The 27,671-nt window shown below is 44.2% G+C and overlaps 1 protein-coding gene across 3 annotated transcripts in view; it reads left to right on the top strand.

Annotated features, from left to right (window-relative positions):
• The window catches only part of NADK2 (NAD kinase 2, mitochondrial), a 690,519-nt gene that overhangs the window by 229,050 nt on the left and 433,798 nt on the right, over nucleotides 1-27,671 (top strand). For all 3 annotated transcript variants that reach the window (XM_085631046.1, XM_085631045.1, XM_085631044.1), the window contains exon 3: nucleotides 10,908-10,996. In XM_085631046.1, the coding sequence (XP_085487172.1) occupies nucleotides 10,908-10,996 (89 nt within the window). The remainder of the gene's footprint in view (nucleotides 1-10,907; nucleotides 10,997-27,671) is intronic.

Raw genomic sequence — 27,671 nt, 5'->3', positions numbered from 1 at the left:
CCTGAGGGTAATAGTGTAGTGGAGGGGATGAACCGTGACTTAAAGCAATCCTTTACAGCTAGGGTTTTAGACACTGGTCGGAACTGGCTAGCCCATTTGCATAACATCCAACGTGCACTTAATAATCTCCCTAGGTCTCTGGGTGGGCGGACCCCATACATGATGCTCTTTGGCATAAAAATGTTTTTCCCGGACCTTGATGGTCTAGACATGGCGGCGTCTGCTGCACCCTTTGACGTAGATGATCACTGTGCTGTGTTACAGACTCTACAAGAGGCTAGAGATAGTCTTGCGAAGGAACACATGCCCTCCACATCTGATGCTGCACTTCAGATTCCGGTAGTTGGCTGGCTACCTCGAGTTGGTGACCTGGTCCGTGAGAAGGTGGAGAACAAGAAGTTCAGCCCCTCTTATCGTGACCCGGTTACAGTGCTTGGCGTGCAGGGTACAAGAACAGTCATTTTACCTCCATTTCCTGGTCGCAAGGATAACAGGTACTTCTCCATTGACATTGTCAAACTACAGCGCGTGGCCGATTCTTCTTAGTATGACTCCAGCGGTCTCTTGCCCTGCGATGCTAAGAAATTCTGTTTTGGCTCCGGCTCCTAACACCATGCCTGATGTTGCCATCGAGATGCATACAGTTACTGATCCTTTGTTGCTACCACCGGCTGGTGGTCTACCTGAAGATAATAAGTATGCTTATCCTACAGATGTAACATTACCTGTTTTACAATCAACCGCAGTCAGGGCTCGAAAGATCAGCTTGCATATGCGAGCTAAATTTAAGGAGGGCGAGCTGTTTTTACATCCTACTCGCCCTTTCTGGCGAGTAGGAAAACAAACTAACTTTTGTCCTCCGTCTCTGAAAACGGAGCAAATGTGACAAGATAACGAGATTTAAAGGCATTTTTTAGGCTCACAAAGTTAATGAGCAATAAAGATGCTTTTAAATCTTGTTATCTTGTCACATTTGCTCCGCTTTCAGAGACGGAGGTCAAGTAGCTTGCAGTTGGGTCGAGGAGATTTTTCAAGGTACTAGTCCTGCAGGACTAGTACCATTTTTTGGATTTTTCGAACGCTGGCAGTTACACAGTCCTGTTTCTCCTTTGATACTAACTCTATGACTTCTAGAGCCCCATCAAAAGTTTCTATTTTTCCTGTTTGGTTTAAAAGACATTTTTTGATTCCCCCTTGGACTTACATGATGCTCATATGTATTTTTTTTATTTATGTCCATCAGATTTGTGGTGGTATTTTTTCGTCTTGTGAACGGACACTACCTAAAAGAAAGATCTACAATTAAACTAATTGATGGAACTTTGGCCCCTCACTCCTCATCACACATCATGAAAAGAGACCAGACTTCTGTGAATATTACTGCCTGGCTTGTGTTAGATGGGATTGCGTGGGATGCTGTTAAATTTCAGATTCATGGTCCGACTGAGGTTATCAATGTACCAAATGTATTTTGTGTTTCTATGGGAGATGTGGTCAAACAAAACATCCGCTCTGATGATTGGGACGTTCAGGCCATAGAAGCACTGTTTTCTGATTTGAAATATTATGCCGCTTTTGCTGAAGATTTGTATTTAGACACTGCTAATTACGGAGAGTTGTTTTGCTATCAGCATTATGGCAATCATTTCCTACATAAAGCCAATAAGTTTCGTAATTTTGTAAATTATACACAATGGGAACATTGTCCAACGCCAATATTAGGCAGCTCAAGCACATTGGTGAACAAATTTGCCTATTTTGCTGATTTCAGTGTTTCCAAACCTGCCGCCTTTTATTTTAAAATGGCAGCGGAGTCTGCCTCGAAGGTTAGGCTGACACACACTAAATTATTATATTCCAAATCCTTTATGGATGATTTTGCGGTCAGGGGTTATGATCTGTGGAAAGATACTATTGATCTTAAGTCTGTCTGGGGTTCTAAACCATGGCAGGTACAAGGAACAGAAGCTTTGCATCGTGCCTGCCTCATCCCGAACCACATGTTATTTTTGAATTCGACTATTTTGGATTGGCTACTTCTAAAAAACTGAATTCCCCGTCTATTCCAGATCTGGGTGCTTATCCAAATTGGGATAATCATACAGATCTGTCCCTTGATGCGTTGCAGTCGTACATTACTAAGTCATCCTTCAATATTTCTAAGTTCCACTCTGAAGGATGGTTGACTTGGCAGACGAGTTCAGATTCCTGTCAACATCGTTTTTTGGGTCTGAAGCCTGGGTATACGCAGGATCGTGTAGACCCCCGCTTTGAATCTTCTCATTCTGTTACTACCTACTTCGTTGGGAAGTTATGCCAGTCTTGGCTGCAACATTCCACCTTTGCATTTGTTAAAGTTCATTTATCCAAATTACATGACAAAATAGATTTGAATGATTTTGTTAAGGGTCCTGTGGGTGGCAGGTCCAAGAGATGAGTGTATGCTATTTATAATGAGGTTTGGAAGATATCACAAATTGAAGCTGCTTCCAGATTGAGAGCTATTGATCAGGCCAACATGGAAAAAGTGCTGGCTGTTATAGATAATAGCATTAACACCCTTTCTTCCAGAATTTACACATTAGATAATATTGTTTCATCTGTTGTTGATATCGTGCAGGATGATGTGTCTGTTTTATATGATGGTCAGAATCAATTGCGTTCTATAATGCAGGTTGCATGAACATTGCAAACGTTAAAAGCTGGGAAAGTCCCCTGGGACTATATGAATACTTCATCATTATTCTTTCCTTTCAATCTAACTGCGAAACAACAATTCATGTCTATGAAGGATGCAACATACTCATTACTGCATATTGAAAAGTTAGAACCTTTGCCTTTTTCAGTGGCCGAATTGAACTCAGCTGTGTGGCTTATCCACGGGTTGATCACATTGCCATTTCCATTGTTTAAATTCAGTTTGTGCATTAAACATTATGCCCTAGGCAGATATGAACCATTGGGTACTGCTTTCCTGCATGAAGTATGGTCACTCCCATTTACATACAGGTGCATGAGAAGGTAAAGAAGTTTATTTGAAAGGTGAGGAATGTTCTTCCACACCTGATCATTCTGTAGTCACATCCAATTGCATGGCGCGTGCAATGTGCAAGCGCCTAATTTAGCATGTGTCCTGAAAGGGAGTCCAGTGCCAGCTATTACACCTTCTTTTATGTTGCTAGCTAACGGTAGTTGTTTGCTTTTGATTAACGAGGCTTGCTGCAGAATGCTAGTAGGAATTCCCTACATTGTGACTGTATCACAGAGAGTAGTCTGCTGTAAAAATGTCCTTTTCCCACCCCCGCATGGGCGGCTGGATGTATCCATCTGGCCTTCCATTTCAACCTTGAAAGAAGAGTTCAACAAGATGAGCAGAATAAGGGCTCTATTGTCTCAAAAAGAGGTCGCTCTGACTTCGTCCCGTGAAACATTTGTCCTTCACGTAGCTAACACCCGTACCGAGGTGCAGGCACTTTCAAATACTGATCTCCCACTTCATTTTGGTGCCCTGATTCAAACTATATTTAACGCCTCGTCAACAACTAGCTTGGTGCATTTTTTTCAAAATTGTGGGCTCCGGCCTCGTGACCTCCTTCCAAACTATTTTTGGTGTGATACCGGCCTTTTTTCATTCTATTTTTTCCAGCGTCTTTGGAGGGCTCCCATTGATTCTCGCCCTCGTGGTTGGCGTGCTGCTGTTGGTCTGCGTACTGCGCAATGGCTGTACACTGTGTATCACGCAACAGCCTGTCCCGGCTGCTCCATCTTCGTAACTGGATGCATGAATACTATGGAACTTTACCACTGGCAACCCTGAGCATAGCCTATGGATTATCCTTCCGGTTATCCTACTTTACATGCGTACAACCTGTTTTTCATTGCCTAGATTGTCCTTTCGAATGGGCTCTGGATTTGTGCTTGTCGGAATCTGTGTCTTCTGCTCCGGATTATGATCGACTAATGAGTCCATTAGTGGCTCATGAGTTGGGCTGTTCTGGTGTTAGGATTATGGCCTGTGGAGCGGCACATGGAGTCCTTGGGAACTGGGACATCGGAACGGCAGCGTATGACTTCTTGGCACAAAGTTATTTAGAAGAACACGCCAGTTGTCCTCTGAACGTGCTAGAGGCTCCAGTGGTCGAAGAACATGTATGTTTGTTAAACTGGATGGTGGACACTTTTGCAACTCGTTCCAATGACTTCCTTTTGGAAGCTGTTGCTACGTACTGTGCTTACACATTTATGGATTAACTTCATTATCGTCCAGACTCCCTTGCACAAAACACACTTTTTTTTTTGTGTGTGTTCCTACATCTGGGCTCGTTGAGTTTTTGCATGAGGTATTGACTTCCCAGATTTTATTTTTTCCCTCCCATTTTGTTTTTTCTTTAAACGTTTTTTTCGAACTTTCACTGCTCTTTATTTGGATTTCCAATACATGCACTTGGTTCTGCTCTGTCGAACTTGAACTCTGCGTTCCTTTTTGTATCCCTATTTGTTCGTGGTCCGATCAAGGGGGGTGTAGTGAAGGCAGCGATTTAGACGCATACATTGCTATGTTAGCATTAGCGCGTTAGCTTTTAGAAAGCCATCTTGCCACTTTTGCTGCTTTTGCACACGACACTGCTGAGACATGTTATTATTTGAGAACTGCTTGCTTGCCTTTTCTTCACATGAGAATGGTCTGTTCACATCCCTAGACGTGCAGTGCGACCTTGGTCTGAAAATTGTGAGCAAAACACTCAGCCGCCAGACAATGTATGTTTTTGAGTCCAGGTGGATCGGCCCACTCTCTAGTCATAATATGCACACAGCTGCACATACCTGAATGTCGAGAGCCTTTAATATTACAGTTTGCATGCGTTTGAAACACATTCTGGAGAAGAACATTTCCAGGCGCAGAGCAAAGCTGATCCTGTGATGTGATCCACCTAAAGCTGATCTTTACGGTATGGGGTTCCCCATTCAAGCCTAGAGACCTTCTGTTAGCATAATAATATTAGTTTACTAGCGAAAGGAAGGTGGCTGTATTCCACTATCCTTTATACTATGATTTCTCCTTTCATTTTCTATGGTATTGTAACAATGCTGATGGTTTTAATTCTAATCATTCGTCTGCTTATGTTAGCCAAAGTACTGCATCTTTGGATATGTAGTTTATAAAATAAACATTTTAAACGTTACCGTGTCTCTGATTACTTTGTTGTGGATTGATATATGAATAATAGCGAACAGGTATTTCTGATTCCCACCATTCCTGAGAATACTCTAAGTCGCTTGTTCTGGGTTGTCTATACATCGGGACCTCCGAGATAATACGGATAACGAATGGGACACTGATGCTGGTCGGATAGGGGTTCTGGGTACTGAGGTGAGTTTTTTGGTACACCACAATTCACTGAGGTCCTGGTTTCCTGCGCATAGTTCTGTGCATGAGCACAATCCTTGCAACACTTTGACCGTTAATTACTTTTGATATACTGTTTATTCTAACTTATTTTGACCAATTGGTGTCCAGATAAAAGTGCTAATGCAGGTCAAACCTAAAAAGTCCAAATGCTGAATTAAATTACACCGGTGTTGCTGCATACTGAGATATAAACATCAGGTAATACAATTGTTTCTCTTTTTATCTTCACGGCAAATCTATTTATCTAAACTTTGATTATGTATTTACGGGACTTAATTTTATTTGTTTAGTTTTAATGGCTGAGGTGCACATGTAAATCCTAGTCTGTTGTCATACCAGACGGAATTCTGGTGTTAAAAAGCATTACATATTTTGACTCAAGTTGCCACCGTTTTCTTTTTCTATTTCCACCCCTTCTCATCTTAGGAACTTGGTCTATTGCAAAATAAGAGAAATCTTCCAATTTGCCTTTGTGAGTCTCATTAATATGACGTGCCACCGGATAAGTTATATCGTTATTTTTTTATTGCACGCATATGTTGTTAGATGCGAACATGGACCATGTGGATAGTGCTTCCCACATATAGCATAGGGCAGGAGCATTTTAAGATGTAAACCACATGGTCACTTCGACAATTTAAGAAGCATCTGATTTTCCACGGGCTCACCATTAACGGGGACAGTACTTGTTTGGTATTCTTGGCGATTGTGCAGGCTTTGCACTTTTGGCATTTGTAAAAGCCAGGATTCGCCTTTAGCCAGTTTTCAGATTGGATTTATTCTGGACTGCTGTTCACCAGCTCTTGCCTCATGGACTTTGCTCTTTTAAAAGTTACCTGGAGCCTTCATTTTACTACTGCACACAACTTTGGATCACTTCTTATTAGATGCCAGTGCCTACTCACACAATCTCTCACTTTTGTGTGGTAGGCACTGTATCCGTTGATTAGTCTTATTTCCTCCTTATCCTGTTTTTCAAGTTCCTCTTTCCCTTCTTTAGAATTTAAAAAGACCTCTCTTTTAATGCCGCTGACTTTGTGTAATGCTTGGCTCAGGATCTGCTCCTTATAACCCTTTTCTCTGAATCTTATTGATAAAATTCTTTGGGCCTCCTCTAATACCTGCTTCTCGCTACAATTTCTCTTCATCCTGAGATGCTCGGCATAGGGGATGCTCATTTTTAGTTTGGTGGGGTGGAAACTGTTCGCATGCAGAATGGAGTTTCCTATTTTTTCTATATGTGCGTGTATGCAGTGAGTTGTCTTATATATAGATCTCAAGGTGTAAAAATATTACCGACGTCTTATCTATTGGGTCTGTGATTTTTAGATTAAGTGTGTTATCATTCAATTGCATAACAAAATCTTTTGCAGACTCTGAGCCTTCCCAGACCACAAATATATATATCTCCCTAATGGTGAGGGGGGGGGAGAACCGATTAGCCATAAGCAAGATTCAAGGCGTCCCATGAAAACACCCACTGTCTTAAAAAAAAATAATAATTAGACAACCCGATTGGGGCTACCCTCCATAATATGTTTGAATGTAAAACCCCATCCCTAAAAAAAAAAAAAGGCATAGGAATACCCAAGAAAGATTGATGAAGATACGTAAGGATACAAATGTTTTCTTAACTTAACCTACAAACCAGAGCTCTTATCTAATAGGTCTGCAATCAAGCCACCAAAGTGCACCACCCTTCCAGCGGCCCACCATCTCTTCAGCGACCACTACCATAATCCTAAAAAGACTCCAGTGTGGAAGTCAAAGACCTCGAACTTTTATCACTAACTTTTCCTCCGAACTCTTTAAAACCTTTCCAAAGTAAAGGAGTCCCCCAATCTCTAGAGGACTACAGACATCTTTCCTGGATTCATCCCCAAGACCTAGAATGTTCAATGAGTTATTTATTTTTGTACCATTGGATACCCTCTGTTTACTGTGGGTGTGGCCACATCTACACATTGCCCAAGATCTGCCTAGTCAAATGGAGGTCACACTGACATTTGCACAGTGCTTGTGTAGGGGCCTCTTGAGTCACTTATAAATAACTTGAACGCAACACTAGTATTCCACATGCAGTGCACAGCGCACTCTTACACAACACATGGTATCAGCACATGACTGCCATGGGCACCAAAACCTCAGCCAGGTCATGTTGCGGCTATTCAGATACCCCATGCACTAGGTGCAGACAGGCTTTTCTTGTCCCAAGAGATAGCCCTTGAAAAAGCGAAATGCCTTCTCCACCTGCACCTATGAGGGATTAGGGCCAAATACAACCCAACATAGTAGAATCCCTTTGAGTAGTGGTGAACATGACCTTTTACAAGACCAATCCCACAGCACCGCATCTCGTCACCAATCGTAGCAAGATTTAAACAGCGCTAGATAGGCAGTGCAGGCGGGGCACCATAAAGGACGATACTGTTTGGCACGAGACTTGCCTAAAAAGAGATTCTTAGAGTTAGCGAAGCTACCACACCAGTGCACAAACACCTCCACTTCTGCTTCTGTCTATGGTCCCAGGGTGACCTTTAGGGGAGTGTTAAACACCAGCTTAGTTAACCCATGTCAGGAAATATGGAATTCTGAGATATATAGGTACATATGGTTGGAAGGAAATGGGCAACCCCTAATTCTACAGGTATTTAAACTGTATTCCTTGTTTTTCCAAGGCAAAAGAACCATTCCACTCAGCTCCAATGAGCACTATAGCACAATGCTGCACGCACCGGACATGCTATGGGGCACTTTCACGCTGATGGATACCTACTGGCAGTGCAGCGAATTTGCCTACATCCAGCATGTTGGGGCCTGTGCTCCCTGGTCCCATACAAACCCCTAACCTCATTCCTGGAGAAGATCTGTCAGAGTTGTACCAACATCCGTTACTGAAGAAAACCACTCTGTTGCACTAGACACGAGGAAAAAAATGCTGATTATTTTGGCTGGGCTCAGTTCAAGTACATTCAGGAAAAATTCAGACCGTTTTCTGACACACAAACGCCCACTGGTTGCAAATAATCCGATGGGAAATGATGAAAACAAACAGTACTGAGCTCGACCTTAATACAATCAAGGACGAACTAAGAGCCATCTGCCTTTTGGTGATGCAACATAGATGTGTGTTGGACTTAATTACTTCAATAGAGGAAAGGGTGTGTGCCAAGATCGGTGCGTCCTGTTGTACGTTTATCCCAGGCAGTGGCATGACAATGGGACTCTGACTCTTGCCATCCAAGCACTGCATCGTTTACAAACCAATATGTGTAAGGTGGGAGGTATCCAAGAGCAGGACTGGGTTTCCAGGCTCCCCCAGTGTGTGACAGGATTGTGCATGTCATTCCTCCCTATTCTCATTTTTGTACTGTTTTTATGTGGCTACCTGCAAGTGGGGGTTTCAATCTGTAAAAACAGTCGTTAATAATAGTTAAAACTAAAACACGACCAGCCCCTAATAATGTGATGTATGGGGTAGCGGATGTAGTTGAAAATTTAACTAGAATGGGAAATGTTAATATTGAGGTCAATGTATGCAATGATACGTGTGCATTAAAACAAAATTGAATCACTGTTAAAATCACCCCAGGTGACCTCGCCATCAACCCGGAGTCAGAAATACGTGGGCAGGCAGGCCCTCCGACATAAGCCTGAGACAAAGGATTGACCGATATCCGGTTAAGTGGCACGTAACCACCAGAACAAACGTGCAAATAGGAAAATCCCAGATTAGTCCCACAGATGGGCAGCAACACCACAATGGTCCAGGGAGATTGGCTCCAATAAAACGCACATGGCCGGAGAGGCTTTTTTTCTCATAAAGTTAGATGCCACATGAAGTTAGGAACACTCAGCCAATCAGGAAACAACACACAGCACATGCAGTGATCAGTCTCTTCCCATACCAAGGCAAGTTACCCACTGACCCTAATTGTGTCCCTGCAAGGTCAAGACACACCTGCATTTATCACCAGGTGGGAGTAATTTATAGCTCCATGACTAGGCCCACATTCCTCTCCCCAAACAGGATCTATGAATTTTTATGATGCTCCAAGAAATGTATATAAAGGCACTCAAAACGATCGTACTTTGAGTCAGTCCTCAGACCCGTTTCTGTATTCTGTACGTCCGGCCACAGTGTTTAATTAAACTGTTTTTCCAAATGCCTCTTGCCTATATTTTTTTCCAAGGTAAATTCATATTCAAGGAATAGCAGCCCCCATGCCATCTAAGGATGCAATGAAGAAACAATACTGGGCTCTATTAGCAATGACATAGGAACAAAAAGATGTGGCTATATTAACTTGGGATTTTTTAAAATTTCAAATCGACGCATTGTTTAAAGAAATAATGGGTCTTGATCACTACCCCATTTGAAGGAAAATTTGAAGTGGGGTCACTGCCACTCAGGTTGTTTACTAGAAAATGGGAGGGATCTTAGTCCACTTTGTGTCTATTTTGTAGTACTCCTGTTAAGTCCCTACCGCATGATTTGTTTGTATGCCCGATTTAGGCCCAGCCCTTCTTTGTTGGCACCTATTTGTAGGCAGCTGGGCATCACCAGCTATTCGTCGCCTTGAGGCTTGTGAAAACTGACCCTTCCACCCTGCACGTTTGTAGAGTAGCAAAATGTTTTGAGCGATTATGCTCGATAAGACGCTCTGTGGTCAGTTGATTGGGATCTAATTGTTGCTCATGGGCTTGTTGAATTAATTACTGCTTACCCACAGTCATTGCAGTCAGTACCTTTTGTATGTATGTAAAGTTTTAAACATTGTAACCCATGCTCTGTGTTTTTATATAAATAAGTTGTTTTATTGTGTTCAATATTTATTATTCTGAATTTTTGGGATTTTATTGGAACTTTTATGGCTTAGGACGAAATAGTTATTTTGAGTTTATAAATAAAAATGATGTTCATATTAACAATTTGTTTCAATGATCGTACTTGTACTAAAACAAAATTCTCTGGGCAAACTCGGTCAGATCTTTTTAAATACGTTTGGCCTGTGCTAATCCAGTAGTTGTGTACAACCATTCTAATTATGTGTATGATGAGAAACTGAAGAAGCTAGAGCAGTGGTCGTATTCAGATTTCTTATTTTTGTACATTAGACATGCTTCCTTTTGTACAACAGTGTGTTTATGGATTAAGGCTGTCACATGCAGTTTTGTCGCAAGCTTTAAAGTCTGTTTCTGTATCGAACTCCAGTGGATGTGGAATTCCGCATTCTACCCCAGGTATAGTTTCTGGACTAGTGTTGGGTAAATGTATTTCATTCAAAAGTCAACCGAGATAGTTGAGATTTCAAGTGTGAATCTTACACTATTGTGCCCAATAATTCCTCACTATTCAATAGTAACAGGGAATTAATTTATTTTAAAAAACTGATTGTTGAAAGTAAAAATAAATATACATTTTTGTGTCCAAGTGCTCCAATAAAATGTATTGCTGTACTCCTTTTTTTTCTTTTCTTTTTCCCCCCTTCATTAGTAATGAGGGCATTGACGTGCAGCTCGTCAAACGAAGAGAATATGATGAAGAAACTGTTCGATGGGCAGATGCCATTATATCAGCTGGAGGTAACCTTTATTGGGGTGTCCTAAATTATGTTATGGAGTTAGACGGTAGATCAAGTGAATACATGTTTTGTAGCAGGCGTCTTTTATATTCATGTGTTCTGCTTATGCTACCATCATCTGGTTTGATCAGAAAGCTTCTCAAAACCACTCTATTACTGATGTTCTGAAAGTGTCCATGCCTTAAAACCACCTTTATACTGCGTTTTTCCACCAATATGTAAGGTCCTACTGAAGTATATTCTTAACAACTTATATTTATGAAGAGCTACTTACCATGTTGTAAATAAAGGAGATTACTTTTACCCAGTTCGATGGTCCTCCATTTGCTTACCTCTGGATTTTGGTTGGCTAAGTTGGCCTTGCCAGGATTGCAACTCATGACCTGCAGATAGTGCATATCCCAACGACGATTGTTTAACTCTTTCGAATTATCCTGCTGGCTTTAGATGTGTAAGATCTACCGAACGCAGGCAGCAGTAGAGTTGAAGTTGACTTTATTAAGTAGCAAGTAACAAAGACCCCATCCAACACCGGACACTGGCAACTGGCAACTGACAAGTTCAACATTGTTTCTTAGCAAGCTGGGGTTCCACACTCCATGTATAGTCATAGAGTAACATTCTTAGTAACATTCGTCTAAGAAGCAAGACAGTAAGACACTACATCACCTTCTCCCAATATACAATAAAACCTAGAACATGAGCAAGTGAAAATATAATTAGAAAGAAGTGGAGTCCTGAGGTTACAAGACACTAGAAAAAGTCTTGCAATCTGGCTGGACGTCGGTCAGCCCTATGAAGTCTACACCTCATCTCCAGGAATGGACTCAGAGGTGGAGATATTGGAATCAGACTCATTCATGGGAAGACATTTAGACATCCTGTTCAGGTTCACCACACTGTGGCCATTGGTCTTAATGACATTCTTAAAAACCTTGATGACCTTAAAAGGTTTGCTAAACTTCGAACAACCTGTACTCAAACGCAGAGACTTAATTTTAACCCAGTCTTCTAAAGAAACAACAGTTTTTCAAAGCTTTACGGTCATCAAACCAAACCTTCCTCTTTTCCACCACACGCTTTTCCCTCTCCTTCCATCCTCCAACACAACCAACAATATCATCAACCATCAATCTTTTAGAAAACACCCACAGAGGACACCTCTCAGTGTTTTCCACTCTACCTTTGAACAGGTGGAAAGGAGAAACGCCAGTAGAGGAATGTGGAGTAAATCTATGCTCCCTGACTTTTTCTCATGGCTATCTCCCAGTCTAACACAGCCACACAGCCCTGTTGCAGAGTCTCTTTCAAAACCTTCACAAACCTCTCAACAACACCATTGCTTTCAGGATGGTAAAGAGCTGCCTTCTCATGCTTAATCCCTCTATAGGAAAAGAAATCTTCAAATATTTTGGCAGTGAATTGGACACCATTGTCCGATAGCATAGAGGAAGAGAAACCCTCTCTCTCAAACAATTCATCCAGGAAATCAATTACCACCGTTAACGCTACCTAATTTCTGGCCATCGTGAGTACAAGTCCATACAAACCAACATGTACCGGTTACGTGCATTTTTTTTTTTGTCAATGGCAATATCAGACCAAGACACCTTTGATGGTTCTCTTGTAACCATGGGCTGAGTTCTGCACTTTAATATATTATCACTACAAGCACACTCTGAACGATTTCTGACAACCCTTTCTACATGAATGTCCATGCCAGGCCACCAATAACCTTCCCTAATGCTCTCCTTGGCCTTACCAATTCTCATGTGACTGTCATGGGCACTTTTCAGCAAACGTTCCCAAAGATCACGAGGAGAAATCAACTCGCTGCCCCTCAAAAGACAACCATCAACAGACAATTCATTCTTCTTTAATTTGCCAAAATTCCTTCAGATCCTCACCGCAATCTTTTTTTCACACCGCTTTCCCAATACCATTGTCACAACCTTTTGCAACAACTCATCCTTAGCCAAACACTCCCTCCATTCATTTTCCTCCATTCATTTTCAGAAATAATACCATCACTAATGACACGTCAACTTCCTCCTCATGTTCTTCACCAAACCATTCACCTTCACCAGGAACACCATTCGCATCGTCATGGACATCACCTAACCTAGATAAACAGCAGCCAACATGTTACTGACACCAGGAAGGTAAGAAACAAAATAAAACTCTTGCAGAGCTACTAATCATTTACAAATACGGTGAGAAACAAAATCCATGCCTTTCCTCAAAAATACCTCCTTTAGCGGTTTATGATCAGTTAAAATGGTGAACTTGCAGCCCCACAGAAACGTATGCAATTTGCGAATGGCCCAAAATATAGCGAGAGCCTCCCTCTCAATGACTGAATAGTTGCACTCCACAGCTCTCAACAGTTTTGACAAAAACAAGATAGCCTTCTCCTCTCCATCAGATTTCTGAAGAAGCACCGCACCAAGACCTTTAGAACTTGCGTCAGTCATCAAATAAGATTCCTTCTTAGGGTCAAAGCTACCTAGATCAGGCGCTTTACTCAAACAATCTTTCACATTTTCAAATTCATCATTACAGGATTTGCACCATTCAAACTCGCAACCCTTTTTTAAGAGATTTCTCAAATGTCACTTAACACTAGCAAAATTGACAATGAATGTATGATAGAACTCAGCCATCCCTAAACTTCACAAGTTCAACTTTTTCTTGAGGAGTTCTAAGATTGCAAATAATATTAACCAAGGCCCGGTTTTGGTTTGATGCAATTAGCCAACAACAAATGCCCTAAATACTCGATCTCTGTCACGTCAAAGCTGCACTTATCAGCCCTTAGAGTAAGACCAGCATCACATAATCTTTCCAACACTACTCTCATCCTGCTATCATGCTCTTTGGTGTCAACACCAAATACCAGGACATCATATTGGTAGATCTTTACACCATCTAAGCCCCTCAAGATATGCTTCATGTCCCCCTGAAATACAGAGGCGACGGAAATTAGACCGAAAGGCATTCTAAAAAATTTAAAAGTGCCAAACGGTGTAACAAAGGCCATAAGTTCTTGAGACCTGATGGTAGGCGGAAGTTAAATCGAGGGACGAGAAATGCTTAGCTCGACTTAGCAAGCACAGCGTCTCGCTGATGTTGGGGAGAGGGTAATGATCCATGACCACTGCCTTGTTGAGCGCTCTCAAATCCACACAAAGCCTGGCCTCGCCATTGGCCTTGCGGGCCATGACAATAGGCCTGGTGATGGGGCCTCATTAAAGGCAGCTGCCCAGCACTATATGCTACCTGGAGAGGTACATTTTGATGTAAAGCAGAGGGCGCCTCCTATATCTCCTGAGACACCTGGAGAGAGAGCGCGTTGCTCAGACTTGGTCGATTGCTATCCTAGGTGTGGGATTAAGTCCTCTCCCAGAGAGCTGCTTCGGACCGTATCCTCGTCTGGGCCTACACAGGAATGCTGTGATCTCTGGATTTCTTCAACACTGTGTCCCTAGCCTTCCTCTGTCTCATAAGAAGGTCCAGGCCAACAGAGTGAGTTATTTTACACCAGCAGAGGTCAGTCCGGGGCTCAATAGCTCCTCCACAGGAGACAGTATAGCACTAACGAAAGAGAACCGTAGAACACAAAATATCTGTTTGCAGATGACATCCTATTAGCTATCACTTCTCCCCACACGTCTCTCCCAGCTCTTCAGATAGATTTAAGCCTTTTTGAAAATGTTAACCTCCAAAAGTATTTCCTGATGAATTTAACGATCCCACAGACAGATGCTGGAGATTGCATCAGCATCCATATGGCTATTGCATATGGCTGGGTTCAAATTGGAATGGCATGGTGAACAAAAAAACATTGGATTTAGGCCCAGATCTCTGTACTGGGGTGAATGTATGACATTGTTCTGCATTCTGTCTATCAATTGTTCTTTTTGCATTTGTCACCCCAAGTGGGACGGGTATGCCCAGACGTGGGTCCCATGCTCTCCATGCCACTAGAGTCAAGCTATCCTGGCTGGTGAGGGGTGAAACCCTGAAACTGGTCCTAGGATGCTGGATTCCAGTCCAGGGAGGCCGTGGCCTGGTCGTTTAGGCTGGACTGTTCCCATTGGGCGCAGGTCAAGGCTGATTTGCATATGGCTGGGTTCAAACAGGAATGGCATGGTGAACAAAAAGACATTGGATTTGGGCCCAGATCTCTGTACTGGGGTGAATGTATGACATTGTTCTGCATTCTGTCCATCAATTGTTCTTTTTGCATATAAACAAGAAACCGCAAAAGACAGCCCAAAGTAGCCCCAAGAAGAGAAACCTGGTAAGGCCTGAAACTAGGATTTAAGAGATTTCTGCGAAGGACTTTGTCTTTGACAGTGCACTGTGCTGTGGCTGGAATTTCTTTAATGAATAAATGGAACGTATCCAGAATCTAGTGTTCCTGTTTTTCATGTCATCCCATCTGGAGTGGACTTCACATTGGCGACGATTGGTACTGAACCCCCCTGGGAGAAACTTCAACACTTTTGGGATTCCTCAGAGTATTACAATAATCCTCTACGGTACTGTGCTTATATTCTTGCTTTATTCCATAAAGCCTAATTTGCTCTTTCTATATTGGAAACCTCCTTATCGAATTTTGCCATAATTAGTGGATTTCCTGGCCTTTTACTGTCGCGCCCCTGCCCGCTGCGGCTCCTTTAGGCATAGAACATATTCTTCTCGAATTGTGATTCCAATACTCTTTGCGCACATTTCTGTACACGTGCTCTGCACACGTCCACAATTCTTTTCTGCTTGCACTGCTTCACCCCCATACTCCAAGCAGCGCAAGCCATTTGAAGACAAGTTTGAGCCATTACGTCTTCATGCGCTACAGAGCGCTCAACTGTTCCAGTAAATACTTGAAAGATTTCTCACCTCAATACAATCCTCACCGCGCAACGTCTCCTGGCCGGCAGCTCATTCCTCTTCTGACAGTGCCTCCTCGCCAGCAGCATATTCTTCTCCTGACAGCACATTCTTCTCCTGACAGCACCTGCTCTTCAGACTACATATGCTCTTGAGTGACCACTAAACAGGAAACGCTACATAAGCAAGAACTACACTTGTGCGGTGAACATAGAAACAGGACTATTCAGATCTTCAGAGATTCTGCATGTGTATTTCTCACATTATCATTGATATTTTCTGATTTTATTTTTTTATAACCCCTTTAGGTGGATTAGTTATTTCTTCAAAAAATCCCCTTTTCATTGCATTTCCTTTATTTTGTTTTTATATTTTTTCTTTTATGTCCAAGTCTTTGCTTCTTTACTTTGTAGCCTCTTCTTTAACACATTTTTAATTTCTAATGTGTTTAAAACCATGCAAAATATTGCACCTCCACCATTTTTTCTAACAATCCCTGATGATCTTCCTCATCTATGGGCAAAATGAACAAAGGTTTTTAAGTCTCGCGCCTAGCGATGCAGTGCACAGCACTGCTCGCACAGCGAGAGTCCTTTTGACCGGGGTTTCAAAACGAGCCTGGAATCGCACATGCTTGTGTGTGTGCTTTTCCTTTTGGCTTCCGCTATTGGGCTTTGATTGCGTGTTTTTTTTTAAACAGAGCATGTAATAGGCCAAAGGCGGGCGCATTGCTCCGCCCATGGCCTATTGGTGTCAGTTAAGCGCACCAAAGCCCATGTAGTTTCAAATATCGTGCCCAGACACGGGTGCGATGATTGCAAACACATGTTTCGCTGTGGCGCGCGCACGAGTCCCCGGCGTGTTTTTTTTTTTTTTTTTTTTTGTTGTTGTTTTTTTTACAATAGGGATCGCTTTCACGATCGCTTTCAGTCCTGCTTGTTAGCTTTGGGTGGGTGCAGGTTCCATTCAGAAATCGGCAGTAGCAGAGGGCAGCAACTGTGACTGGCTCACAGATTGCTCGTCTTAACTAGGGTATAATGCATGTAGTCTGGAGCTGGAATCACTGACAGAGAAATGCTTCGGTTTCCTGCTGTGCTCTACTGTGTTGACAAATAAGAGCAAACACATGGAACACTTAAGTCATCGAGAACTTGCTTAACAGCACTTGCAGCACCAGTGCCTGTGATGTGCCAATTACTGTTAGCAGGTACTTGATACAATTAATGAGCAGCCTGTGCTCAGGCAGATGTTCATATTTTCAAAAGAAAAGTGTCGCTTCAATGGAAAGTTCCACAGGGTTTATCAAAAATATGTACCCGCGTGTACTAAAATCTTTAAATTGGATGCAATGCACAAACAACTCACGTCTTTAGCTGTTTGCTAATTTTGAACGTCAGGCTTTGTTTCCCGATGCAGGCGCACCTGTGTTCCCTATGGCAAGCAGTCGTGGTGCTTTACGCTCATGTTAAAGTGCTGTGTTCACGCTACAAATGTTTTTGCTAAGAATGTTTTCGCTAATCACTTGAATGGATAGAGGTAGTTGTGTAATGTGTGGCACGCTGACCCTGTCACTCCGTAATCACAATGATACCTTATGTTTTTTTGGATGGCAGTGCTGTCGCTGCCTTGCAGAGCTGCAAATAACATGTTTATTTATTTAGGAGTTTTCTAAATCGAGGCTTGCACTCTCGCAGTCGGCAATAGGTCTCGTTCTGCTTCCAGGTGACACTCGGGTTATAATCCTGGCTTCTGAGGGAGGAGCTTGTGACATAGCTAGAAGCTATCCACGCTCCCCGGGCCTTCCTGGCAGATAAACAGAAGTGGAATGAAAAAATGCAGTGTGCATTTATTTATTTTTCCAATTGGCTGTTCCGGGATTTAGCTTTAACACCAGTTATAACTGGCTTATTGTTAGGAAGAGCAAATAGCTTTTTAAACAAACAGTGAACTAAATGAAATGATAAAATGAGAAAGCATTTATACAGGATTTAAAGGTTAACTGGCATCATTTTAAAAGGAAAAAAACAGTGCACCTAAACTGGGTGGGAGACTAGAGCTACTACTGACCTTTGCACCCACAGAGACCGAAACATGAACAGTTTTGCATCAGAGCAGGAGCTGTTGTGGGGATACAACTCACTGCATTGGGCACCATGGCTTTATAAGGTAAAAATGAAGGGCAGTCACAGCCTACAAGCACTTCTGGATGGGCAGGTGACTCAACGTAGAAGCATGCCTGGGGAAGCCTGTGGTACCGTCTCTTAGGAAGTAGAAACAAGCATTTGCAATGCAGTAGGTCTCGCATTCTAAAGTTTGAGCTATTGGCATTGCTAAATAATGCAACACCAATAGCTCAAACTTTAATAATGCAAGACCTATTGCATTGCAAATGCTTGTTGTAAACTACTTCTGTATTTGTGGTTCAAATTGGTCACCTGGGGAAAAAAAAAGCGTCATTACTATTGCATCGTTTGGGTGCAGAGAGGCAAGAAATTCTTAAAATCCTATGGGACGTAAATACAGAGGAAGAAGGGGATACCTCAATTAATGAATTTGAGGCCACGGTTAACAAATTAGACTAACATTTCTTACCTAAGGTTTCAATTATTTTACAAAGATATTACTTTGGTAAGCTCAAACAAGGTGATGAGACAAACGAGTATTTTGTTACAGCACTCCCTAAACTTGCCGCCACCTGCAATTTTTGGAGCAATATTGAAAAACTAATACGAGACCAATTCTTGTTGGAGTGTAAGTGTGACAAAATTAGGGAAGAATCTTGGTCCTATAATGACCCAAAACTTAGAGGTGCTAATTATTGCTTAACATGTGGAACACTCCATGTTCTGTATTCGTGACTTGCAGAAATCCAAAGAAACCGTGTCTTCTGTACATTCTATTGTTATGAAACCGAAAATAAACTCTAAACTACGGTAAAGGTAAACTGATGTGTTTTAGGTATGCCTCATCTAACCATTTGGCTAGTTCTAAAGAATGTAATGTACTACGTAGTGTTTACAACTTGTGTGGGAAGAAAGCCACTACTGCAAATCTGTGGAGAAACCTCAAGACAAAGTAAGTGGGGTGCCATTTTGTGATAGATTTTATTTCATTCTTCAAATACTAAAAGATGTGATGTGTTTCAAGCGTTCTTTGTGAACACCAGTCTGATATGGTGAACTCAATGGTATCCGTGTATCAATGAGGAGGAACGCCGGGACTAGGTTAGCCTAAGTTTCAGACACTGATTTCACGGAACATTTTAATGGGAAAGTCACATTTCTCGATCGTGTCACTCCTTACAGCTATTGAATTAATAAGGTATTTTGTGGCGAATGTACAATTTCAAGAAAATGAAACATTTGATCAAAAGTATGTTCCTATGAAGGTATATACAGTGTTGAGCTGGCCCCATCAAAAACTGTTGGGGCTTTTCCTTGATTCCAACACAAATCCCCAAGTTTAGATCAGGAAGGTGGATACTAAAGAAGAAATCTTGCTGAAAGAATTTCCTGATGGTTTTTCTTCAAAGGTTGGGTGTGTTAAAGGGTACTAATATCGCATCTGTTAAAAGGAGGGAGCAAGACCTGTAAGTATAAGAGCATCCTGTTCAGCTTACAGGGAGCTGTGGAGACAGAATTAAACAGACTCCAATCAGAAAACATCATAGAAACGGTAGAGGCTTCTCAATGGGTTGCACCATTTGTGATAGCCTGATGTCTCCACAGCTCTTTGTGGCAATGTGTCTACCTTAGACCACTTTGCATAGCCAATATGTCTCGCTTTTGGGACCTTATAAGTATTTAGTTATGCAACTGTTGCATAGCTAACCACTTATAAGGTCCCAAAGGCGAGACCTATTGGCTATGCCAATGCTTGTTTTAAAAATAGTTATTGGGGATACATTCCCTTTACCCAACATAATGGAGATTATCAGTATGTAGGCAATGTGAAATATTTTACCACGCTGGACCCAAGTTCAGCTTACCACCAAGTTGAAATGTGTGATGAATCTAAAGACCTAACCACATTTAGAAACCCTTATGGAGTTTACAGATTTAATAGAATGTTCTTTGGTCTATGCTATGTGGTTTCTTACGACAAATTTTGAGCAATGTCTCTGGGGTAAAATTCTTTCAGGATGACCTTCCATTTTCACACTCTTTAGACAAAGTCTAAACTCTTTAGACTGAACAAAGTCAGGGAGGTTTTGAATATCTTTTGCAGAAAAAAGATCTCTTGTCAAAGTGGAAAGTGTAAATTCGACTGACCAGAAATACCATGTTTGAGGCATGTGTAGCTGTAGATACATATGCTTACCATAATCCTGCCATCTAGTTTTGGGCTTGGATGTGTGCAAGTTGTTTTTCTTCAGAGAAAGTATTTTGAGTCTCGAGGTAGACTCCTCTTCTTGCTAGTAACGCGCTTGGTCATCAACTCCATTGTTGTGATTTCTAAACTGTACCATTGGTATTGTTTTCGCTCGTGGCTGTTCTCAGTCTCCCTAGCCTGCTCATCGGCGTTTACTTCGTTGAGGAGGTTGTGGCCCTCGTGGGCCTTTACCATTTGGGATATACTTTATTACTTGGGCATTCCCCCCATGCCATATCCACTTGGTGATGGAATGGATGCCTTTCCGTTTCTGTCCTCGCTGCCATCCCAAGTTCCCACACACCGATCTCCACCAGGTGTGTAACTTGTGCCTCTACCCTAAACGCAAGGAGGCTGCCTGCGAGGCCTGCACCTCTTTTCTGTTGAAGATGCTGCGTGACCATCTAGCTTGATGCCTCAATGTCCCACTGCAGCTCTAAAGATACACCGGACTTGAAGACCTTCAAGAGGAGGTACAGGTCCAAGCGTCGGCTTGTGATGAGGGCACCTCTTCCCCAGTGGACAGCTTTGGTTCTGAAATGGAAGTGCAGGATCGCACTCCAGTTCAACCCGTGAGGACTGTTCCTCCTCACGCCTGACCTCAGCAGACCTCCACAAAGTATTGCATACCTACCCTGGACCGGCCAAAGACTATTGTTGGGCCACCACTGCCTTCGGGCCATGGTCTGCACCGACTGGCTGTATTGGACACGTCCAGACACTGCTCAGTGCTGAAAAAACAGCACGGGCCACATGCTCCCAATTTGACTCTTCCTCCATCGGAGTCGAGCCGACTTTCAGAACCGAAACCTTTGGCGTTGAAACACCGCTCCAACTCGACGCGAAAATGTCAGCTTTGGATCTGAAACACTCTGCTCCGACAATACTGGCATCGAAGACTTCGACATCGGAGCTGAAATCATTCATCTTTGGCACACCATGCTGCACATGGAACTGAGTCTGTGGAACCAGTGCTTCAATAGCTGCAAGAGGAGATGGACTCAAGACAAAAACATATCATTATGCACCTGAACACTGATTGTATCATTATGAGATCTCCTCATTCCAGTGCTCAGCCAGCTAAGAGACCATTTCCGTTTGAAGAAGCTTTGGAAGTGCCAACACCACCAAAGCAGAGAAAGCAGTTGGACATAGCAACAAAAGCCCAGCGCTCAACAGCCCACCACCAGTGCCTGCTGTGCACCACACGTATTCACCACCACCTTCACCTTTAGAACCCACACCACACTCTCCAGAGGCCTAGGAGGGAAAGCTAATTTCCAATACTTGAATGGAATACTTGAATACTTGATTGTGGAGAAGTGTGGCTCAATGGTTAGAGCGGCAGACCCTGATGCAGAGGTCTGGCCCGGGACCAGGGTTCAATTCCCGCCTCGGCGGGTCTTGGCGGGTCTTGGGCTCATAATTCCTCGGACCTGATTTCTCGCCTCGGTGCCTATTCTAATCATGGGTCCCACGCTGCAACTCTAGGCAATAGCTTGCTTAATCTCCACAACGGCCTCAACAGCGCTGGGATGCCTGGCTTCACCCTGGGGATGCCCAGGAGTGGACATTTCACAGGGAAAAGCCAGGAAGGGTTCCCTAGCGGTATGAGTACAGCGCCGGGAAACCCCGGAATGGGGTAGCTGTGCGCTATATAAGTACAAACACATTTATATTTGAATGCGCTGTGCCTCGATGCAGCTGACACCGCTGCTAGAGGCATAAACTCCAGTATCCTCCTTCGGAGACATACCTGGCTTAGAGTGTCTGATTTTAAACCTGAGGTTCAGCAAAACCTTTTCGCTCTTCCTTTTAAAGGGAAACACCTTTTTGGTCTTCAGGTTGACTTCCTCCTCGAAGATAAAAAAGAATGAGATGGCCAATGCCCTGGGGGAGTTCCAGACACCATTGCAACATTCACTGTTTTCGCTGCTTCTCTTATTGCGGAGGATCCAAGACCACCTCCACTGCCTACCAGCCTCCCCAGGCCCAGACCATCTCGCCCAGGGGATACTACAGGGGCTCCTATAGGGTCCAGTAGGCTTTACCATCGATGCAGTCTCCCCTTCATATACAATCCCTTCTGGGAGCAATCCTCAACTTATAAAGGGGGGGGGGGGGGGTAGCTTATCCCAGTACTGCCGGGATTCGATCCTTCCAGGTGCACATTCTCCAGTTCTGACCACATCAGTAGGTAACAGTGAGGACAGTCATGCGTCTCCTCTGTATGATTACATCTGAAAGAGACCATTCGTTATAGATTCCTCACGTTAGAATTACCCCCAGGTGTTAGACTGGATCCGTAGAAATGTTTTCATAGCAGTAACCCTGCGCGTCGGTAGGTGGTATTGGTCGACTGCGTCGTGGTCGCCGGGATGACGTCGCAGATCCGGAGAGAGCGTGCCCCTAGTCACTTTTTGACGAAATCTTTTTTGACTTTTGTCGACATTTATTTTTTAGTCTTGCGACTCCTGGTGCATGAGGGATGTCCAGCCGTTGGCCCGGTTTCAAGCCCTGTGACTCCTGTCACAAGTTGATGTCCATAACCAATATGCACCTCATGTCCCTCTGGTGCCTGGAGCGCAACCACAATCCGAAGTTGTGCTCCAACTGTAGGGCTCTGAATCCGAAGTCTTTGCGGAGCGGTCCCGAAAGCTTTTAGAGACCCAGCAGTCTGCTCCATGTAGATCGAGGTCCCGGTCTTGTTGCCGCAGGGCCCCCATAGATCCTGGCCTGGATCCTTATTGGCGCTTGTCAACCTCACGGTACCTTTCCCAGCGCCAATTCCAGTGCCGATGCCCCAACACCCACTGTGCCCCCTGCTGGCGGTGACCCCGGCCTCACCCCTGACTTGGACACGACGCTGGACCGACGTCCGGACTGGCGCAGGAGGGTTAATTTGTACCACTTCATCCTTGGCATTCCCTACCACCATGAGTGGCTGCCAGAGGAGGGTGAGGAGGACTGGGAGGGGTCTGGTGACCCTCTAGCAGACCAACTTGAGGAGCTGAACTGGCGAGAGGAGTTGAGTGAGGCCATTGGTCTGGATAACTCCCCAGACCGGCAGCAGCCTCCAAGCCTTCCTAGTTCAACTTTTCAGGGCCACCACTTGCCAGTGGGGAGCAGGATCCGCCATCACTTCCCCGACTGACGCGACATCACGTCGGACAGGTGGGTTTTGCAGATAGTCCGAAGCGGCTACTCCCTCCCCTTCGAGGCTACCCCTCTCTCCATGCCACCAACACTCCAACGCATGTCGGTGGATCATTTGGCCCTACTCCGCCAGGAAGTTATGGCTCTCCTGGCCAAGGGAGCTATCGACGTGTCCCTGTGACAGAAGTTGGTCGAGGTTGCTACTCCCACTACTTCCTGGTACCCAAGAAAGACAAAAGCCTGCATCCTATCTTAGACCTCATGGATGTCAACTGATTCCTCCGCAAGGAGAAGTTCAAGATGTTAACTTTGGCTCAGGTCTTGTCTGCCCTCGACCCAAGAGACTGGATGGTAGCATTGGACTTGCAGGATGCTTACTTTCACATCCCCGTCTTGCCTGCCCACCAGCTTTACCTACGGTTCACGGTAGGCCACGAGCATTTTTAGTTCAGTGTGCTCTCTTTTGGCCCCTCGAGTGTTCACGAAAGTGATGGCAGTGGTTGCAGCTCATCTGCGCAAATCACGTGTTCAAGTCTTCCCCTATCTTGACGACTGGCTGCTGAAGGCGGGCTCCCCCCAGGTTGTCGTCTCCCACCTCCAGACTGTCAGACCTCTTGCATTCTTTGAGGTTCACTATCAATGTGCCAAAATCGCACCGGATTCCCTCTCAAAAGCTCCTTTTCATCGGAGCGGTTCTGGACACAGTGCGGTTTTGGGTCGTTGACCCTATGTCAAGAGGCCCTTTGCCTTTGGACATGGCTGGATCATCAGGGCATATCCCTGGTGGTTCAACACCTGGCAGAGTCCCTGAACGCCAGGGCAGACTAACTCAGCCGCTGGTGCATGATGGATCACGAATTGCGTTTTCACTCGGAGGTGGTGCAAGGTCTATATCGGCAGTGGGGAGAGCCATGGTTGGATCTATTCGCCACCGAAGAGAATACGCAATGTCAGCAGTTCTGTGCTTTGGAATTTCCACGGTGGCACTCGCTCGGCGACGCTTTTCGTTGCGAGTGGAATTGCGGCCTCCTGTACGCCTTTCCGCCTGTACCACTTTTACCCAGAGTGCTGAAGATCAGGCGCGACCGAGCCCAAATAATTCTTGTGGCTCCGGACTGGGCACGAAGAGTCTGGTACCCCAAGCTCTTGAGCATGGCCATCAATGCTCGGATCGGACTGCCTCTTCGGCAGGATCTTCTGGTGCAGCAGTATGGGAGGGTCCTCCACCAGAATCTGTCCAGTCTTCAACTCGTTGCATGGAGATTGATGTCTGTAATGTCATCTTGGCAGCCAGGCATCCCTTCACTAAAAGGGTAAACACCTGTAGATGGAACACATTTGTGGCATGGTGCACAGCAAAGGCTGTGGATCCTCTTTCTGCCCCTCTTCTCGAGGTTCTCCTCTCCATTCTTTCTTTGGCCCAGCAGGGCTCTGCTCTGGGCACTCTGAAAGGCTATCTTTTGGCCATTTCAGCCTTTCTTCGCCTTCCTGATCAGCCTTCTCTTTTCGAAGCCTATTGTGAATAGATTTCTGAAGGGCATTACTCATCTCTTTCCTCCTTCTCCTTTCGTAATACCCCAGTGGTACTTGACTCTTGTCCTCACTTATCTTATGTGTGCTCCCTTTGAGCCACTACATAAGTCTTCTTCGTCTCCTTACTTTGAAGACTGCTTTCTTGCTTGCCATCACCTCTGCTCGCAGGATGAGTGAGCTTCAAGCCTCGTCTTCCAGGACTCCCTTTCTTGCTCTCCATTCGGACAAAGTAGTCCTCCGTACTAGGGCTTTTCTGCCCAAAGTGCTTACCTCTTTCCACATAGGTCAGACCATCACATTGCCCACCATCTTCCCGCCTCCACACCCTTCCAAAGAGGAGCAGAGACTCCACCGTCTGGACCCAAAATGTGCGCTGTCTTTCTACCTCTACCGCACTTAAGACTATCTGGTGGACGGTCAACTCTTCATGGGTTATGTGGGCGCCAAGAAAGGTCGGGCAGTGCACAAACGTACCATCGCTCGATGGGTCGTCCTATGCATTAAGATCAATTATTCTTTGGCTAAAAAGGAACCTCCAGTATGCATAGCCATAGTACCTCATGCCAGACTCAGCCTACGTTCGCTGCAAGAGTGCTTAGTGCACCAGTGGACTCCGTAGAATCAATAGAAAAATCTAGTGTTGGACCACAAACAGAAACCGGGAGAGAGGTGGAAAAGCGTAAGCAAACTTACCGGACCAACTCATCAATAGTGTGTTGCCCCTGAACTGTGCGTGTGGGAACCTGGAGGCGAAGTACAGGCATTTCGTGTTTTCTGCTGTGGTGAAAAAGGTCCATATATGTATCACACCAACGCCAGGAGTATGGGAGGAGGACTTGCTGGTGGAGCTCCCACTCTTGGACTTGGTGCCTGCTGCTGAGTAGATCTGCAAAGTCGTTGTCCACTACTGGGAGGTACTGTAACAGGTGGCTGTTGTTTCAGAGAGCTCACTTCCAGATGGTCTAGGCTAAATGAGAGTTTAGGAGACCTGGTGCCCCTCCTGCTTTTCCAGATAATACATGACTGTCATGTTGTCTGTTTTGATCAGTGCTACCTTGTCAGGTGTGGAAGGAAGGCTTTGAGCGCCAGATGAACGGATAGCAATTCCAGGTGATTGATATGGAGATGCGTCTGGCTAAGTGTCTGCTCTCCCCAACCCGTGAAGGAGGATCTCGCTCCAGGTCAACCTGTAAGTACTGTGCCCACTCCACCCTGACCCCAGTAGACCACCACAAAGGGTCGCCTACCCACCTTCCACTGGCCAATGACTACAGGCCACCACTGCCTGTTAAGGTTCTCTGTGGGACTGAGCCTTGGAAAGGCAGTGTTTTAGGAAATTGTTGTTCCACCACTGCAGAGAGTGGCAAGCTTGATGGCCAAACTTCAACAGACATCTCTCACCCTCATACTAGTGGATCATGAGTGCAACAACCATGGTTCACCACACTCCTATAACTCTCAGTAGTTCCCCACGAGGTACTGCTGAATCAGCTGGATCTTCTGATGCAGAGCCAGGGAGAAATGAGACATCCGGATCTCCAGGTCCATCAACCTTGCAATCTGGCTCCTGAAGTCCTAGAGCTTGGTTATTTAAATATACCACAACCTTGTATGGACATCCTCAATGAAGCACACAAGCCAACTACTCATGCCTGTCATGCTGCTATTGTAATTCCAAACACATTGATCCTCTCGGACCAACAGTTCAACACATTTTCTGTTACTTATTTAATTTACATATCTCTGGTCTAGCTCTTGCGTCTATAAGGCTACACCTAATGGCAGTAGCCGCATATCTACAAAAAAGACAATGCACTTGGCAATTCAGAATTCCAGTCATTCCTCCTAGGGTACCACCAGCTCCCACTTGGAATCTCAATGTTGTATTAACAAGATTAATGGGCCTTCCATTTGAACTACTCTACTCCTGCCCCCTCCAGTTTTTGACCTGGAAGGTAACATTTCAAATTGCTATCACTTTACTCATACCTTTACCTATCTGTCCTTCAATCCTTCCTGGGAAATATACCGTTCCTTGAGATGTAAAGCAGGTACATGGTCTACACCGCATACATTTACAAAATATTACTGTGTAGATGTGCTGGCCCGTCAACAAAGCAATGTTGACCAAGCAGTTCTACATATATAATTTCAAATAACTGCAACCGCCGCAGGTTCGCCACGTTGATGGAGGAGGCGTTCTTTACAGTCTATGCTAAGCATTTATATCTAAAGCCACACATGCCTTGAACAGAAAATATTACTTACCCAGTAAGTGTCTGTTCGTGGCAAGTAGTACTGTAGATTCACATGCGCTCACCGTCCTCCCCAGGCACCCGTGTTTGTTGCAGTTACTTTATCAGAAATTCCTTTAGCATGTGCATCTCATTAATCTAAGCTACACTTTCCGTTCTCGCCCGCCTTGCAGGAAAAGCATCTAACAATGGAGTCCATGACCATGCACATTACCAGCAAGAGGAGGAGTCACTCTACCCTGTGACTCGAAAGACTTTCTTTGAAGAAAAGCAACTTACACACATCCAAGCCCAACATTAGAATGCAAGATTATGCTAAGCATGTGAATCTACAACACTACATGCCATGTACTGATTCTTACTGGGGAAGAAACATTTTTCATTTAGGGCATGTAATCGCAGTCAAGCCAAGGGAAGAATTGCTTAATTCCATTCTAAAACGCATGCAACCGACCAAAAAGGAAGAGC

This window comes from Triturus cristatus, chromosome 2_1 (assembly GCF_964204655.1).
Source record: "Triturus cristatus chromosome 2_1, aTriCri1.1, whole genome shotgun sequence".
NCBI lineage: Eukaryota > Metazoa > Chordata > Amphibia > Caudata > Salamandridae > Triturus > Triturus cristatus.
Note: the sequence above shows the minus strand (reverse complement) of the source record. Positions and strands in the feature narration are given on the sequence as shown.